This window comes from Zonotrichia albicollis, chromosome 3 (genome assembly GCF_047830755.1).
Source record: "Zonotrichia albicollis isolate bZonAlb1 chromosome 3, bZonAlb1.hap1, whole genome shotgun sequence".
NCBI lineage: Eukaryota > Metazoa > Chordata > Aves > Passeriformes > Passerellidae > Zonotrichia > Zonotrichia albicollis.
In genome coordinates, this window is record NC_133821.1 from 98,726,100 (window position 1) to 98,742,104 (window position 16,005).

Here is a 16,005-nt window from a genome sequence, read left to right on the forward strand (position 1 = left end):
GCTGCTGCAATAGATCTTCTGATAAAGGAAACATGGGTGAAGCTGCATTACAAGACTTCAAATGTCTAGTGGCAAAGCAGAGATACAGTAGGAGCTCTGGTCCAAGGATATTCCAAGTTAAACTCAGAGGAAAGAAAAATCCAAACTTTCAGCCTCAGCTAACCAGAACCTGCAGGCTTTTCCTGGCATTTCCCAGAAAAAAATACAGGACCTCTTACGTTATGGGTGCTTAGTTGGAGGCAGACACCCAACACGGACTCACCGAGCAGTCCTCAACAAGCCACGTGTTTTATTGTTCAGAGTTTCTTCTATAGGCAGCTCTAAACTACCAGGTCTCAGCTGCTGCTTGGTCTGAGTCTTAACACAGCCCAGCACTCTGACCAGTAATGTCTCTGCATTTATGGTTGAAAGGGATTAGTCGGGGTGCTCTGTTTGAGTTCAAATCTATCCTATCACTCTTCCCCTAGGGAGTTTTTTATCAAACCAGAAGAGCCAATAAGGTTTCATATTCTAGCCAGACTTATTTGTCCAGCTACAGATTAGCTGTATTGCAAAAAAGACCTACTCTTTGGGATAATCACTCCTAATTTTCCAACAATTCTTGGGAGTGTCAGAAAAACACAACCAGACAGATCTTAGGCATAGAAGTAGCTGCAAGAAATCAATGAAGAGCCAGGCTTTGAGTATCGATAGTAACAATTTATTTCAGGTAATTTCTTTACTCATTTAAGGCACCCAGTGTTGTCCAATATATCCCATATTTAGCAAACTGTTTCCATGGCTGGTACACTGATGTAGCTTTACATTGAAGTGTCTGCAGTAGGCTAAAATCAGTCCTGTAGGTAAGGAAAGAGAGATTAAACTTCTTCTTTTTTTTTTTTCACTAATTCCATTAATTTCATTTTGCCAGTATCAGCAAATACAATGAAATACCCATACAGCTTGTATAGGTTTAGACAGCTGCTCAAGAGCGGAATATTTTCATTGCTCTAGCGACATCTTCCTCTGTTGTTCGTGGTTTCCTCTGGCTGCCAGGCTGCAGGAATTTCTTTATTGTGGGGATATTGCTTATTCTTGCTTTGAAACTCTACAAAACAAAATTAAAACAGCAACGTGCTTAAGAATCATTGCAACTGTCAGACATTTCAATGTTATCCATGCTCTGAAAGTCACATCAAAAATTGATGCTGCAGAAGAAACTATGTGCTTCCCCTCTTATGCTTTTGGGGTTGTAGTGACAAAATGTGGCAATAATATTGAGTAGGTGAGGCCAGCTAAATTGCCAGAGTATTTGATTATAATATAATAATTCTACTATTATTCTACTATATAATAATTTTATAATAATTATAATAAATTTTATTCTAATATATAATAATTCTACTATTATATAATTGTTAGGGTATTGATTATTTTGCATGTCACCTCTGACCCTATCACTCCCACATATTTTTCAGCCACGTTAAATCAGTGCTCTTTAAAATTCATTGTACATTAAAATTGCCCATTCATTTACCTGCAAGAGAGGAAATTTGGCAAGTATATCAGGTTTGTACTCCTCTGCCATCAAAATGACTTCAAGCAATTGAACATCTGCCCTGCTCAGCTGGTTGCCAACCAGAAAGTCTTTTCCATGGTCTTTCAAAACCTAAAAACAGAGAAACAGAAGCAGATCATGTCTCTTCTCTCTCTTTTATCAGTTGTTTTCTCATATATAAGGTGATATCTTCAAAGCAGGGTCACAGATTGCACAGAGTTGTCAGTGAAAGAAGGAAATGCAGTTCAAACACCTGCAGTACAAACAATGATCTGAAGGCACTGCCACCCTAGGCATCATCTATCAGCTCTTTCACTTCTACATTCCTGTCTGGCAGCTCACTTGGGTTCATCTTGCCTTGCCTGCGGTAGCTGCACTGAAGGCTGCAGGAGGAACTGCAATGCTTTTACACAGCATGTATGGTACAGGGCCGTTTGCACTTCAGGAGGAACCTGGATGTCAAAGCTGGAGAGGTAGTGTATTTGGTCTGAAACAACACACACACAGAAACATGGACATTTGGGGAGTTCTATGTATGCTGAGGTTTTGCAGCACACACAGAATATAATATCTCCCAGATATGAAGTGCCTTCTGTCCCCTCTGTAGTTTCCTGTCTCCACCTTAATCCCAGCACCACTAAAAACCAGAGCATTGATTTTCCAGGTGTAGCTTCTCTTCTGTTTTCCTCCATTAAACTAGTGTGCTTCCAGGATGGAGGTTGAAGGAAACAGCATCAATGGAGCTACAAGCTCTTTGCCACATACCTTCTCAAAGACTGGGAAGTATCTGTTTTCAGCCTTGTCCATCATATTTGCAAAATGTTCCTGCTTTTTGTCTGCTGGTTGGATAACATACATGATGAGTAACTCATTTAGATCGAACATTCCTTCCACGTACATATCGATTCTGAAAGGAAGAGATCCATTTGGTCAGGTCACACAGTAGTTCTGAACAGCACAATAACTCCTGACAAAACCTCACCAAGATGCTGGGAAATCCCTGCCCCTTCTATCCCACACACACACACATACCCTGGCAAAGTTCCCCCTGGAATGCAGTTGCACTGGGGCCAGGCAGGGAGGGAGCTTGGGACAAAGGCAAATGCAAAATTCCTAGGGAAACCTAAAGACTGTAGGACTCCCACTTCTTACTGGGACTGATTCCTGTCTGGAATATGGGTTTGTGAACCTGACTACAGAATTCTCATGTGTGCCATCCAGACTTGTGTTAAAAATTCAATAAGACAGCCTAAGTTTTACAGCAGGTCCCTACCATTTCTAGCAAATATTGTGACACGTGTTTACCAGGGCTTATTAAGTTCAAGCATTCAGTAATACCTCAGGTGAAAACATGAGCCCCAGGAGTCGTCTCCTTTAATAACCTGTAATTAAATCTCTACTCATTCCTGGTTATTAGAGAGAGAAGGGTTTTTCTTCCCTTAAAAGACATTGCCCTGAGTGTGAGGAGGGTAAAATGATGCTGCTGACAACTGCAGGAGAAAATGAAATGCAGCATCAGTGGGACAATCTGCCCCCCCGACTGCTTTCTTCTGATAAGTGCATGGACCTCTGACTGATGATTCCTGGGCTCGCTTGCCCTATGGAATCCAGCTGGCTCTCTCTGCTGTAGACATCAGCTGCAGTCACAGTGGTCTTGTGCACTGCTGCCCTCTCCCACTGAATCAAGCTGGGAGCTGGATACCCTTGTGTTTCCCTGAACTACAGGGTGAGCTGGGGTCTAACAAGCAAAGGTGGTACTGTTACAGTACAGGGCTCTCTCCTTCACGTCCTTCCCGTAGAGGTTGTACTTGGTTGATATGTAGTTGGCAATGGCTCTGGTCTGCACCAGCTTCATCCCATCGATCTCTACCATTGGCACTTGCTGAAAGAGCAGGGATCCATCTAGGCCAAACAGAAAAACACAAGGAGAAGTTCAGTCCCTCACTGAGAACCACCCACATGTGTTAGGCAAAGAAACCACACGTATTCCTTTTTATTTAGAATCGGAATCAATCTGACTGGATAAAAGATCCCAAGATCATCAAATCCAATTGTAAAACCAGCAATGCCTAATTCCACCACTAAACCCTCTCCCCAAGTGCACATGTACACGCAGAGACTCAACCACTTCCTTGGGCAGCCTGTTCCAATGCTTGACAACACTTTTGGTAGCAACCTTCCTCATTCTTACAGGAAAGTGTGGACAATGCTCACCATGCAGCAGTGACATGTTAATAACTTAATAATATAGCAATGACATTGTGGGAATTTCAGATTGAGGAAACAGTCAAATGCAGAACTGGCAGCTGTCACATATTGAACACTACAAGCACTGCATGGCTCAAACACATGGAGGTTCACAGAGATGAAGAGGACTGAAAGATCTGGTCCAGCCAGTTTCTGTCATGTTTTGCTAAATACATCTGCACTTTCTAAGCACTGACCAACATGTAATGTGAATACTAATAAATATATAAATAATAGTGAATAGGAAATCAAAGAAGATCTTTGTGACAACTTTTTTGACTTTACAAATTGCACCGTCAGCCATCCTACCCTTCGTTGTACTAACATTCTCCGCCTGCAAAGCAGGCACTGGGCAGGTCCTACTAGTAGTCTCCACCCAAACCCACCACTCCAATCACCTAAACAATTTCAACCTCCTACAATGCTAAAAATCATCACCCCAACTGCAGCACTCCTCCCCTTAACCCTCCTCTCCTCACGCAAACACCTATGACTAACATCACATAATACAGCCTACTAATCGCCACTGTCAGCCTCCAATGACTCACACCAACATACTACCCAAAGGCCTAATCCCCTGAACATCCATTGACCAAATCCACTCCCCCGCTAGTCCTTTCATGCTGACTCCTCCCCGTCATAATCATATCAAGCCAAAACCACCTAGAACAAGACCCCATCACCCGCGAACGAATCTTTGCCACAACAGTAATCCGAGCTCAACTGTTCATCCTTCTAGCCTGCTCGGCCTCAGAGCTAATGCTCTTCTACATCGCATACGAAGCCGCCCTAATCCCCACCCTCATCCTCATCACACAATGAGGGAAGCAGCCAGAACACCTAAACGCTGGCACTAGCCTCCTATTCTACACACTGGCCAGCTCACTCCCAATACTTATTGCCATCCTCCACCTGCACAATCGAACTGGTACACTAGACTTCCCAATACTCAAACTTTCACACCCTACATTGAACTCTTCTTGATCTAACTTTTGACTTTACATCTGTCTAGGCATGAAGTGGGAACAATGAGTGAGTTCCATGAGATTCCTGCTAGACCCAAATATCTCTTGGAGTGAGGCTGGAGCCATGCAACGCTTTTGCTAGCATGCAGAAGTCTTATCTTAGCCTGAAAGATGTAAAAATTGTTCTCCAGACAGAAAGAGAGGTATCAGATCAGAGAGTCTGCAAGTGTTTTTGCTTGACAGAATCATATTTCTTGATTCAGATGACTGATCAGATATGACTTTCTTTGTAAGGCTGCATTTAGCATTCTGCTTGTGTCCCAAAATACTTTTTGAAAAGCAGCCTTTCCTATATAGGGACCAAGGAATTATTCCTACAGGACAGCAGGACTGCAAATGCTAACCCAAGCTCAGGTTACTTTTCATAGGCCAGGTGAAGAGCACACACATGCAATTTGTTTTGGAGGAAAAATGATTATCATGTTCAGGAAAACAGAAGCTGAAGCCAGCACGGTGGGTTGTTGCCTTGGGAAGCAGGAATGCAGCAGAAGAACAGGTAAACTCGGAAATCTGGAACTCTTTTTTCATAGGGATCATAAAACCACAACTTTGAAGGCAACCTAAGATGCCAATGACTTTCAAGATGATCTGAAGACAAAGGTCTCTATGGCCATAGGATGGAAAGCAGTGGTCACAAAGTGAAGCAAAGGAGTGAGACCTCGTGGGAGACGACCCCTGGGTGCCAACTGTAGGGGCTGATCTCTGGGGCATTCGGTGCCATCCGGCTGCTCTGGACCCCTGCCCATCCAGGCCTTTACGAGGACAAAAGGAAAAGACTCGAGGCTCTTTTCTCCACAGGACCAGAGCCCTACTTTATTCCTTGATACCTGTTACCTGGAAATCCAGGCAACATCCCAGGGGAAAAAGAGGAGGAATCCTTGATGGCAGGAGATTTTAAACTGGGCAAAGGAGGATGGAGGTAAAGAACCAGAGGGAATGGGATACAAGTGGGGATGGGGAGAGGAGAGGAGGAGACCAGGGAGAAACCACTGCTACAGGGGCCTAGGGGGCAAAGGGGAGAAGGAGACAGACCATTTGATCAGTGCAGTTTACCAGACACCCAATGCAAAACAACAACTAAATCAGCTATTTAGTGCAACACAACAAAGGAGAGTCAACCATCTGAACTTCAAGAAAGGTTTTTGGACTGTATGGGTTGTACAGAGAAGCTGTACATCCTTGGAGATACTCAAAGTACAAGATACTACTCCATCCTTGGAAATACTCAAAACCCAGCTGGGCATGGTCCTGGGTAATTGGCTTGAGGGGCCTTGCTTGAATGGGGGAGGTGGAGTAGATAATCTTGAGAGGTCCCTTCTGACCTCAGCCCTCCTGGGATTCAGTGGAGGTTGAAGCAACTGGGTGGATGATATCACCTAACACTGCAGTGTGCAACTCCGAGAGCTCATGTACAATCCAGTCTATGCCATTGTCTTTTTAAGGCACTAAGACTTCAGAATTCTTAGGTGATCTCAGACAAGCAATTCCAATTTTAATTTTTATTATTTTTATTATTATTATTATTGCTGCATGTATTATCTTAGAGTGAAGGAAACTTACCTTTCTGTATCTTTGTCAGATCCTCCTTTTTTTCCAGGTAAGATTCTTCAAACTGCATGAAGGAGAAAAGTTCTATTGTTAGTCCATGATTTAGCATTTCCTCCTTTAGGTAAAAAAGGCCTAAAGCGATGTGTTTTGGGCAATTTGATATTTCTAAAACATGAATCATATTTGAAATCTTGCAGGCACATTGGCCTTCACTGTGACAGAAGCCCTTGTATCTTGAAACACACAGATTCCCATACACCATCTCGGGTTGAGTATCAGAATCTGTCAGAGGTCAAAAAAACCCAAAACCTGTAGTTTTGGACAGTAGACATTGGAATTTAACTGAAGGTACTCAGAATTGCAGGTGCTTGTCCTCTGTAATTAATCAGAAAATTTGGAAGCCAGGTTCTGCTGCTGGGGTTCTAAATTTCTTCTCTCTCTAGCTACAGGGGAGGAACATTTCTGGTGCTACCTGCAGGCTTTGCACACGATGCATGCAAGTGAGACAGGAACTTGCCCCCTGCTTAGGGCAAGCTCGTGGTCCCTGTTGGCCTGATCAGCAATGCACTGAAGGCACAGCTTGAAACTGCTGCTCAGTCACACTTTTCAGAAGGAACAGCTGAAGCACATATTTGTCACAGGATCGCAGTACAAAAGACCAGAAGCAAACCTCAACCCCAGCTGCTGCCAGGAGCCACCGAATTGGTTCCATGCGACCACGTCCATTGAAGTAGTGCAGCTTGGGTTTTCCAGACATGTTTCCACCTGCCTGATTCCCTGGTATCTGCAATGAAGAAAGCAGGGTTGCGCAATAAACATTCACAATCCTGGATTCAATTCTATAATTTGCTTTCAAAGTTGGTTTTTTTGAAACCAATGATTTATCGTCCAAGACTTGAATTAATCAACAGTGGAGGTAGAACTTAGAATATATTGAGAGACTGCGGAGTATCATTCTGCCTTCAAATATTACTTACACATGCAGAATGTTTTAGCAAAACTCTGTACTTACAGCAATATGCCCAGAGAGGAAAGCCGTCAATCAAAACAATTTTCATTCAAAGTGTTCTGTTCTGACCAGAAAGCTGCTTGTGTTCATTGTGTATTTTGGCATTATCTCAGAACACAGTTACTGTTTAATCAGATACATGCTATAAACTCAGCAATTGCTCTGCTTTCTCCAGCAGCCATTTATGCTCCATTATAACCAGCCAGGAAGGAATCCTTTCCATCAGTAAATCCCTTTTACAACACTCCCTACTTCCGAAATGTCTTTAGACAAAACTCTAAAACATGGAAATTAATTTTGCCTCTGGTAACATCAGATTTGCCTTTATCATAGGCACAGCCTCAGGGCAATGCTTGCTTGGTCCAGTTCCACCTCTGCTGGAATTTTGTGCAACAACAGTTTCTAGGCAGACACTTAAAGCAACAACAGTTTCTAGGCAGACCGTCACCCACCCCACTCAGAACCATGTGTGCACATCAGCCACAAACACACCCAAACAGTACCCAGCCTGTACCAGCCTCACAGCTATTGACACCCTGTCAGCAACAAAGCTGAAGCCTTAACAGCAGCAAAAGGAAAACGGCCAAACCACCGCCATATTCCCCTTGTAAATAACATGTCAGCTTCTCGACAGTAGGAAGGAGGAGGTGAGAGAAAACACTCCCCTCTTGTTACATCTGCACTTTTTTTCTAATTCTCTGCACCTCAGAAGCAGCTGATTGAGAATTAACATTTGGTACACATAACCATGTTAGTAAAGAAAGTACATACACACATTTATTTTATAAAACCCATCCAGTGACTGAGATTCACATACAACAACTCTCTGTATGTCTAAAATAAAAGGACCCACTTACCTTGTGCACAGTGGAACTCACTCTAAACCCTCAGCCGTTCTGCCTTGAGATCATATATCTCTATAGCCCCTCCCACATCAAGTATTGCAAACAATTCTCTGCAAATGAGAAACCTCTTTCTCTTAAGCAAACAAAACCAATCATCTCTATTAAGTTACTTCTCACCTACAGAAAATAAAATCCTGACTAATGCTGACAATGTAGATATGTAACGTAGATGAGAGGTCATGGTCATTGGAAATATCTGTCATAGCACAGATGGTTATATGACTCCTATTTGCTAGTTTAAAATATTTTCAATGGCTGAAAAGCTCAGTTGAAAAGAATGCTGCAATGCCAATCACACTTTTATTCTAATGGCTTTCGGTTTTTTACTTTTTATACATTGCCACTTTACATAAATCACATCAACTAATTCAGCTGAAATCTCACACAAGTTTCTATGCCTTGCTAAGTGTATATTCCTTCAGGACACTTCTGCTCAATTTCATCTCTGGGCAGCAGGGTTGGTTTTGAATTTTTTTCTGGAAAAAATGTTACCCTCACTTTGACTCAGTAGAAATATGCATCAACACCAAAGAGAACTGTGTGAGACAGTGAATGAAGTGTGGTATCAGATGGCAAACTGCCCTCTGCACTCCCGAGTGCTTACATTATAGCATTGTATTGATCTGAGAAAGTTAGTACAGAATAATCCTCCTTGCACCATCCTGTGTATCTAATCTACGTGGTTAATATTGATGTAGGCAGTAACTGCAGTCAAGGCCAACATACATATGCAAAATTTGGCTGAATTACCCTGAAGATAGCAGTGAGCAGGAATATTCACTTATGTTACACAGGGAGGATGTATGAATTGCAGAGTGTCACACAAAAGAATTGGTTTGTTACAGTAGGAGGGGTTTTCTCCCTCAGATCCTTCCTGGACACTAGCTGCAAGTGTTGCCCAAATGTTCCTGTGAAGCAGGAGAGAAACAGCTCCAGCAACAACTCTCTGCATCTTTCAGCATGCTTTTCTGCTGATGAAAAACATGGGTTTATTTTCTTTTTAAATGAAAAAAACTGGTTCCAGTAGCATGACATTTCTTATGAAGAAGCTGTTGGCTTTACCATAACCTACATAGCCCTGATTTTGCCCAGCTGAAAACTGTCAGTGCTCTAGTGGTAGCTGGATTTAGGGCACTGACTCTTACATTTACAAACTTGGTTTATTTGATGTTTAAGTAGTATTACAGAATCATAGAATAGTTTGGGATAGAAGGGACCTTAAAGATCGTCTAGTTCCAACCGTCCTGCCCTGGGCAGGAACAGATTTCACTACATAAATGCACATATTTATCAAAGTGCAACAAGCTTATCAAAAGTCTTCCTAACCTCAGTAGTGGAGCTTGATTTAAATAGTTAAAATGAACAACTCCAGTACAACTTGCATTAAACTTGGTTTAATATACAATGACATAAGTCAATATGGATTCCTGCATTCCAGGGTCTCACTGAGACCTGACACCATCCTGAATCCTTCCTTAACAAGTTTTAACCTGCTGACCAGCATTTGTTTCTCAGAGTCTGCAAAGGGCTTTTAGCTGCTGCAACAGACCTTCTGATAAAGGAAACATGGGTGAAGCTGCATTACAAGACTTCAAGTAACTAGTGGCAAAGCAGAGGCACACTAGGAGCTCTGGTCCAAGGATATTCCAAGTTAAGCTCAGAGGAAAGCAGAATCCAAACATTCAACCTCATCTAGCCAGAACATGCAGGCTTTTCTATGAATTTCCGAGGGAAAAAAACAAAACAAAAAAAAAAAAAAAAACCACCCACAAAAACAAAAAAACATGGCCTACTACTTGGGATAATCTTTCCTATTTTTCCAACATTTCTTGAGAATGGCCGAAAAACAAAACCAGACAGATCTAAGGCATAGAAGCAGCAGCAAGAAATCAATGAACAGCCGGGTTTTGAGTATCAACAGCAAGAATTTATTTCAGGTAGCTTTTTAGTTATCTAAGGCATTCTGTGTTGTCCAATATACCCCCTATTTAGTGAACTGTTTCCTTTGCTGGTACACTCATGTAGTTTAACACTGAAGTGTCTGCAGTAGGCTAAAACCAGCCCTGTTGCACAGGAAAGATCAAAAACATTTTTTCACTCATTCCATTAATTTGACATTTCCATTATTTTCATTAATTTCACCTTCCTACTATCTGCAAATACAATGAAACAGAGTTTCTGTGGCTTTAGGGTGCTGCTCAGGAGTAGAAAATTTTCATCACTTTGTCTACAACATCGTCATCTGATGGTGGTTTCCTCTGGCTGCCAGGCTGCAGGAATTTCTTTATTGTGGGGATGTTGCTTAGTCTTGCTTTGAAACTCTAAAAAACAAAACCAAAACAGCACAGTGCTTAAGAATCATTCCAACTGTCAGACATTTCAATGTTGTCCATGTTCTGAAAGACACATCACAGCTTGATGCTGCAGAAGAAACTATACACTTGTCCTCTTATGCTTTTGGGGTTGTAGTGACAGAATGTGGCAATAACAATGAGGATGTGGGGCTAGCTAAAAGTTTTTAGGATATTTTATTTTTTGCATGTAACTTCTGACCCTCTCACTCCCACATATTTCCCAGCCACTTATAATCAGTGCTCTTTACAATTCATTCTCCATTCAAACTGCCCATTCATTTACCTGCAAGAGAGGAAATTTGGCAAAGATATCAGGCTTCCACTCCTCCACCATCAAAATGATTTCAAGTAATTGAACATCTGCCCTGGTCAGCTGGTTGCCAACCAGAAAGTCTTTTCCATGGTCTTTCAAAACCTAAAAACAGAGAAACAGAAGCAGATCATGTCTCTTCTCTCTCTTTTATCAGTTGTTTTCTCATAAATAAGGTGATATCTTCAAAGCAGGGTCACAGATTGCACAGAGTTGTCAGTGAAAGAAGGAAATGCAGTTCAAACACCTGCAGTACAAACAATGATCTGAAGGCACTGCCATCCCAGGCATCATCTATCAGCTCTTTCACTTCTACATTCCTGTCTGGCAGCTCACTTGGGTTCATCTTGCCTTGCCTGCTGTAGCTGCACTGAAGGCTCAGCTGTATGAGATACAGGAGGAACTGCAATGCTTTTACACAGTATATGTATGGTACAGGGCCGTTTGCACTTCAGGAGGAGACTTGCTGTCAAAGCTGGAGCTGTAGAATCTTTTGTCTGAAACAACACACACATTGAAACATGGACATTTGGGGAGCTCTGTGTGTGCTGGGTTTTTGCAGCTGTACATCTCTCCCAGATTGGAAGTGCCTTCTGTCCCCTCTGTAGTTTCCTGTCTCCACCTTAATCCCAGCACCACTAAAAACCAGAGCATTGATTTTCCAGGGGTAGCTTCTCATCTGTTTTCCTCCATTAAACTAGTGTGCTTCTAGGACGGAGATTCAAGGTAACAGCATCAATTGAGCTACAAGCTCTTTGCCACAAACCTTCTCAAATACTGGGAAGTATCTGTTTTCAGTCTTGTCCATCATATTCGCAAAATGCTGCTCCTTTTTGTCTGCTGGTTGGATTTCATATGTCATGAGTAAGTCATTTAGATCAAACATTCCTTCCACGTACATATCGATTCTGAAAGGAAGAGATCCACTTGGTCAGGTCACACAGAGAGTAGTAACCTGACCAAGTGGAGAGCACAATAACTCCTGGTACAGCCTCACTGAGATGCTGGGAAATCCCTGCCCCTTCTATCCCCCACACACACACACACCCTGGCAAATGCAGTTCCACTGGGGCCAAGCAAGGAGCGCGCTTGGGCCAAAAGACAAATGCAAAATTCCTAGGGAAATCTAAAGACTGTAGGACTCCCACTTCTTACTGGGACTGATTCCTGTCTGGAATATGGGTTTGTGAACCTGACTACAGAATTGTCATGTGTGCCATCCAGACTCGTGTCAAAACTCCAAGTTTTACAGCAGGTCCCTACCATTTCTAGCAAATATTGTGACACATGTGTTTACCAGGGCTTATTAATTTCAACCATTCAGTAATACCTCAGGTGAAAACATGAGCCCCAGGAGTCGTCTCCTTTAATAACCTGTAATTAAATCTCTACTCATTCCTGGTTATTAGAGAGAGAAGGGTTTTTCTTCCCTTAAAAGACATTGCCCTGAGTGTGAGGAGGGTAAAATGATGCTGCTGACAACTGCAGGAGAAAATGAAATGCAGCCTCAGGGGGACAGTCTGCCCCCCCGACTGCTTTCTTCTGATAAGTGCATGGACCTCTGACTGATGATTCCTGGGCTCGCTTGCCCTATGGAATCCAGCTGCCTCTCTCTGCTGTAGACATCAGCTGCAGTCACAGTGGTCTTGTGCACTGCTGCCCTCTCCCACTGAATCGAGCTGGGAGCTGGATACCCTTGTGTCTCCCTGAGCTACAGGGTGAGCTGGGGTCTAACAAGCAAAGGTGGTACTGTTACAGTACAGGGCTCTCTCCTTCATGTCCTTCCCGTAGAGGTTGTACTTGGTTGATATGTAGTTGGCAATGGCTCTGGTCTGCACCAGCTTCATCCCATCGATCTCTACCATTGGCACTTGCTGAAAGAGCAGGGATCCATCTAGGCCAAACAGAAAAACACAAGGAGAAGTTCAGTCCCTCACTGAGAACCACCCACATGTGTTAGGCAAAGAAACCACACGTATTCCTTTTTATTTAGAATCGGAATCAATCTGGCTGGATAAAAGATCCCAAGATCATCAAATCCAATTGTAAAACCAGCAATGCCTAATTCCACCACTAAACCCTCTCCCCAAGTGCACATGTACACGCAGAGACTCAACCACTTCCTTGGGCAGCCTGTTCCAATGCTTGACAACACTTTTGGTAGCAACCTTTCCCATTCTTACAGGAAAGTGTGGAAAATGCTCACCATGCAGCAGTGACATGTTAATAACTTAATACTATAGCAGTGATGTTGTGGGAATTTCAGATTGAGGAAACAGTCAAATGCAGATCTGGCAGCTGTCACACATTGAAAAATACATGCACTGCATGGCTCAAACACAGGTGATTTTCATGGACGTTCACAGAGATGAGGAGGACTGAAAAACCTGGTCCAGTCCATTTCTGTCATGTTTTGCTAAATACATCTGGACTTTCTAATCACTGGCTGACTTATAATGTGAAAACTAATGAATATATAAATAATAGTGAATAGAAAAGCATAGAATATCTTTGTGACAACTTTATTGACTTTATAAATGGCATCCCATCTATACAAGCATGAAGTGAGACCAACAAATGTGTTCCATGTGATTCCTGCAAGACCCAAATATCACTTGGAGTGAGGCTGGAGCCATGCAATTCTTCTGCTAGTATGCAGAGGCCTTGTCCTAGCAAGAAGAAATACCTCCAGAAAGAGAGGTATCAGATCAGAGAGTCAGCAAGAGTTTTTTGCTTAGGGAATGATCAGATATGTTGCTTTTGTAAGTGTTCATTTTTTTTAGCTTTATGCTTGTGTCCCAAAATACTTTTTGAAAGGCAGCCAGTTACATAGGGCCCAAGTCATTATTCCTACAGGACAGCGGGACTGCAAATGATAATCCAAGCTTAGGTTGCTTTTCACAGGCCAGGTGAAGAGCACAGACATGCAATTTGGTTTGGAGGAAACATGATTATCATGTTCAGGAAGACAGAAGCTGAAGCAGTATGGTGGGTTGTTGCCTTGGGAGGCAGGAATGCAGCAGAGGAACAGGTAAACTCGGAAATCTGGAACTCTGTTTTCATAGGGATTATAAAGCAACAATTTGTAGGCAACCTAAGGTGCCAATGACTTTCAAGATGATCTGAAGACAAAGGTCTCTATGGCCATAGGATGGAAGGCAATGGACACAAACTGAAGCAAAGGAGAGTCAACCATCTGAACTTCAAGAAAGGCTCCTTGACTGTGTGGATTGTCCAGAGAAGCTGTACATTCTCCATCCTTGGAGATACTCAAAACCCAGCTGGACATGGTCCTGGGTAGCTGGCTGGAGGGGGCCTTGCTTAAAGTGGGGGAGGTGGAGTAGATAATCTTGAGAGGTCCCTTCTGACCTCAGCCCTTCTGGGATTCAGTGGAGGTTGAATTAGCTGGGTGGATGATATCAGCTATCAAACTGCAGGATCTCTCTCTGCACCTCTGAGAGCTCATGTACAAAATCCAGTTAAGAGACTTTCTTTTTAAGGCACTTAGACTTCAGAATTCTTAAATGTTCTCAGACAAGTAACTGTAATTCTAATTTTAATTCTGATTCTTCCTATTTTTACTATTGCTGCTGTTGTTATGTAAAAGTGAAGGAAACTTACCCTTCTGTAACTTTGTCAGATCCTCCTTTTTTTCCAGGTAAGATTCTTCAAACTGCAGGAAGGAGAAAAGAAAAGTTCTATTGTTAGTCCATGATTTAGCATTTCCTCCTTTAGGTAAAAAAGGCCTAAAGCGATGTGTTTTGGGCAATTTTATATTTTTAAACATAAATAATATTTGAAAGCTGTCAGGCACTTTGGCCATAACTGTGACAGAAGCCCCTGGATCTTGAAACACGCAGATTCTCATACACCATCTCGGGTTGAGTATCAGAATCTGTCAGAGGTAAAAAATTTACTTTATGATTTACAATATCCAGTACGTTCAATGGCAAACTACATCCAGGCAGCAATAATAATCTCTTGCTGTTTTGGACATTGGAATTTAACTGAAGGTACTCAGAATTGCAGGTGCTTGACCTCTGTAATCAGAAGATTAGGAAGCCAGGTTCTGCTGCTGGGGTTCTAAATTTCTTCTCTCTCTAGCTACAGGGGAGGAGCATTTCTGGTGCTACCTGCAGGCTTTGCACACGATGCATGCAAGTGAGACAGGAACTTGCCCCCTGCTTAGGGCAAGCTCGTAGTCCCTGTTGGCCTGCTGAGCAATGCACTGAAGGCACAGCTTGAAACTGCTGCTCAGTCACACTTTTCAGAAGGAACAGTAGAAGCACATATTTGTCACAGGATCGCAGTACAAAAGACCAGAAGCAAACCTCAACCCCAGCTACTGCCAGGAGCCACCGAATTGTTTCCATGCGACCACGTCCATTGAAGTAGTGCAGCTTGGGTTTTCCAGACATGTTTCCACCTGCCTGATTCCCTGGTATCTGCAATGAAGAAAGCAGGGTTGCAGTTTTGAGTCTCTAACTGGCTCTCAAATTGTCTTGTTTGGAACCACGGGTTTATTCTCCAAGATTTTAATTAATCAACAGTGGAGGTAAAAGATTATATTGAGAGACTGCCATGTATCATTCTGCCTTCAAATATTACTTACACATGCAGAATATTTAAGCAGAATTCTGTACTTAGAATTGGCCCAGAGAGAGAACAAGGATTTTAAAGTATTTTAATCTTTGCGTACAATGCGTTTTGTTCTGACCAGAAAGCTGCATGTGCTACTTGTGTATTTTTGCATTATCTCAGAACACAGTTACTGTTTAATCAGATACATGCTATAAACTCAGCAATTGCTCTGCTTTCTCCAGCAGCCATTTATGCTCCATTATAACCAGCCAGGAAGGAATCCTTTCCATCAGTCAATCCCTTTTACAACACTCCTTACTTCCGAAATGTCTTTAGACAAACCTCTAAAACATGGAAATTAATTTTGCCTCTGGTAACATCAGATTTGCCTTTACCACAGGCACAGCCTCAGGGCAATGCTTGCTTGGTCCAGTTCCACCTCTGCTGGAATTTTGAGCAACAACAGCTTCTAGGCAGACACTTAAAGCA

The 16,005-nt window shown here is 42.5% G+C and overlaps 2 protein-coding genes across 3 annotated transcripts; both read right to left on the minus strand.

Annotated features, from left to right (window-relative positions):
- Positions 1-684: 684 nt before the first annotated feature.
- LOC141728608 (glutathione S-transferase-like) lies at positions 685-8,348 on the minus strand. 2 transcript variants are annotated; one of them, XM_074538188.1, is made up of 8 exons: positions 8,224-8,348; positions 7,028-7,141; positions 6,370-6,421; positions 3,307-3,439; positions 2,303-2,444; positions 1,517-1,648; positions 940-1,087; positions 685-836 (listed from the first exon to the last, which is right to left on the minus strand). In XM_074538188.1, the coding sequence occupies exons 2-7, from the start codon at positions 7,112-7,114 to the stop codon at positions 965-967; spliced, it is 669 nt and encodes a 222-aa protein (XP_074394289.1). In that variant the 5' UTR covers positions 7,115-7,141; positions 8,224-8,348; the 3' UTR covers positions 685-836; positions 940-964. The 2 variants fall into 2 exon arrangements, with proteins under 2 accessions (XP_074394289.1, XP_074394288.1); XM_074538187.1 differs by having other exon boundaries at positions 685-1,087.
- A 2,046-nt stretch (positions 8,349-10,394) lies between these two features.
- LOC141728606 (glutathione S-transferase-like) lies at positions 10,395-15,419 on the minus strand. Its single transcript, XM_074538186.1, has 6 exons — positions 15,267-15,419; positions 14,557-14,608; positions 12,697-12,829; positions 11,702-11,843; positions 10,909-11,040; positions 10,395-10,592 (listed from the first exon to the last, which is right to left on the minus strand). Exons 1-6 carry the CDS (start codon positions 15,351-15,353, stop codon positions 10,470-10,472), a joined length of 669 nt encoding a protein of 222 aa, XP_074394287.1. The 5' UTR covers positions 15,354-15,419; the 3' UTR covers positions 10,395-10,469.
- Positions 15,420-16,005: the final 586 nt, after the last annotated feature.

Bases quoted from the DNA above. Each gene is read 5' to 3' on its own strand.
- LOC141728608 (XM_074538188.1), bottom strand. From the start codon at position 7,114: ATGTCTGGAAAACCCAAGCTGCACTACTTCAATGGACGTGGTCGCATG. The intron at 2,445-3,306 runs GTACTGTAACAG...TCTTCCTTTCAG, and splicing joins GACGTGAAGGAGAGAGCCCT to AATCGATATGTACGTGGAAG. The intron at 1,649-2,302 runs GTATGTGGCAAA...CTCTGTTTTTAG, and splicing joins ACTTCCCAGTCTTTGAGAAG to GTTTTGAAAGACCATGGAAA.
- LOC141728606 (XM_074538186.1), bottom strand. From the start codon at position 15,353: ATGTCTGGAAAACCCAAGCTGCACTACTTCAATGGACGTGGTCGCATG. The intron at 11,041-11,701 runs GTTTGTGGCAAA...CTCTGTTTTTAG, and splicing joins ACTTCCCAGTATTTGAGAAG to GTTTTGAAAGACCATGGAAA. The intron at 10,593-10,908 runs GTAAATGAATGG...TTTGTTTTTTAG, and splicing joins CCAAATTTCCTCTCTTGCAG to AGTTTCAAAGCAAGACTAAG.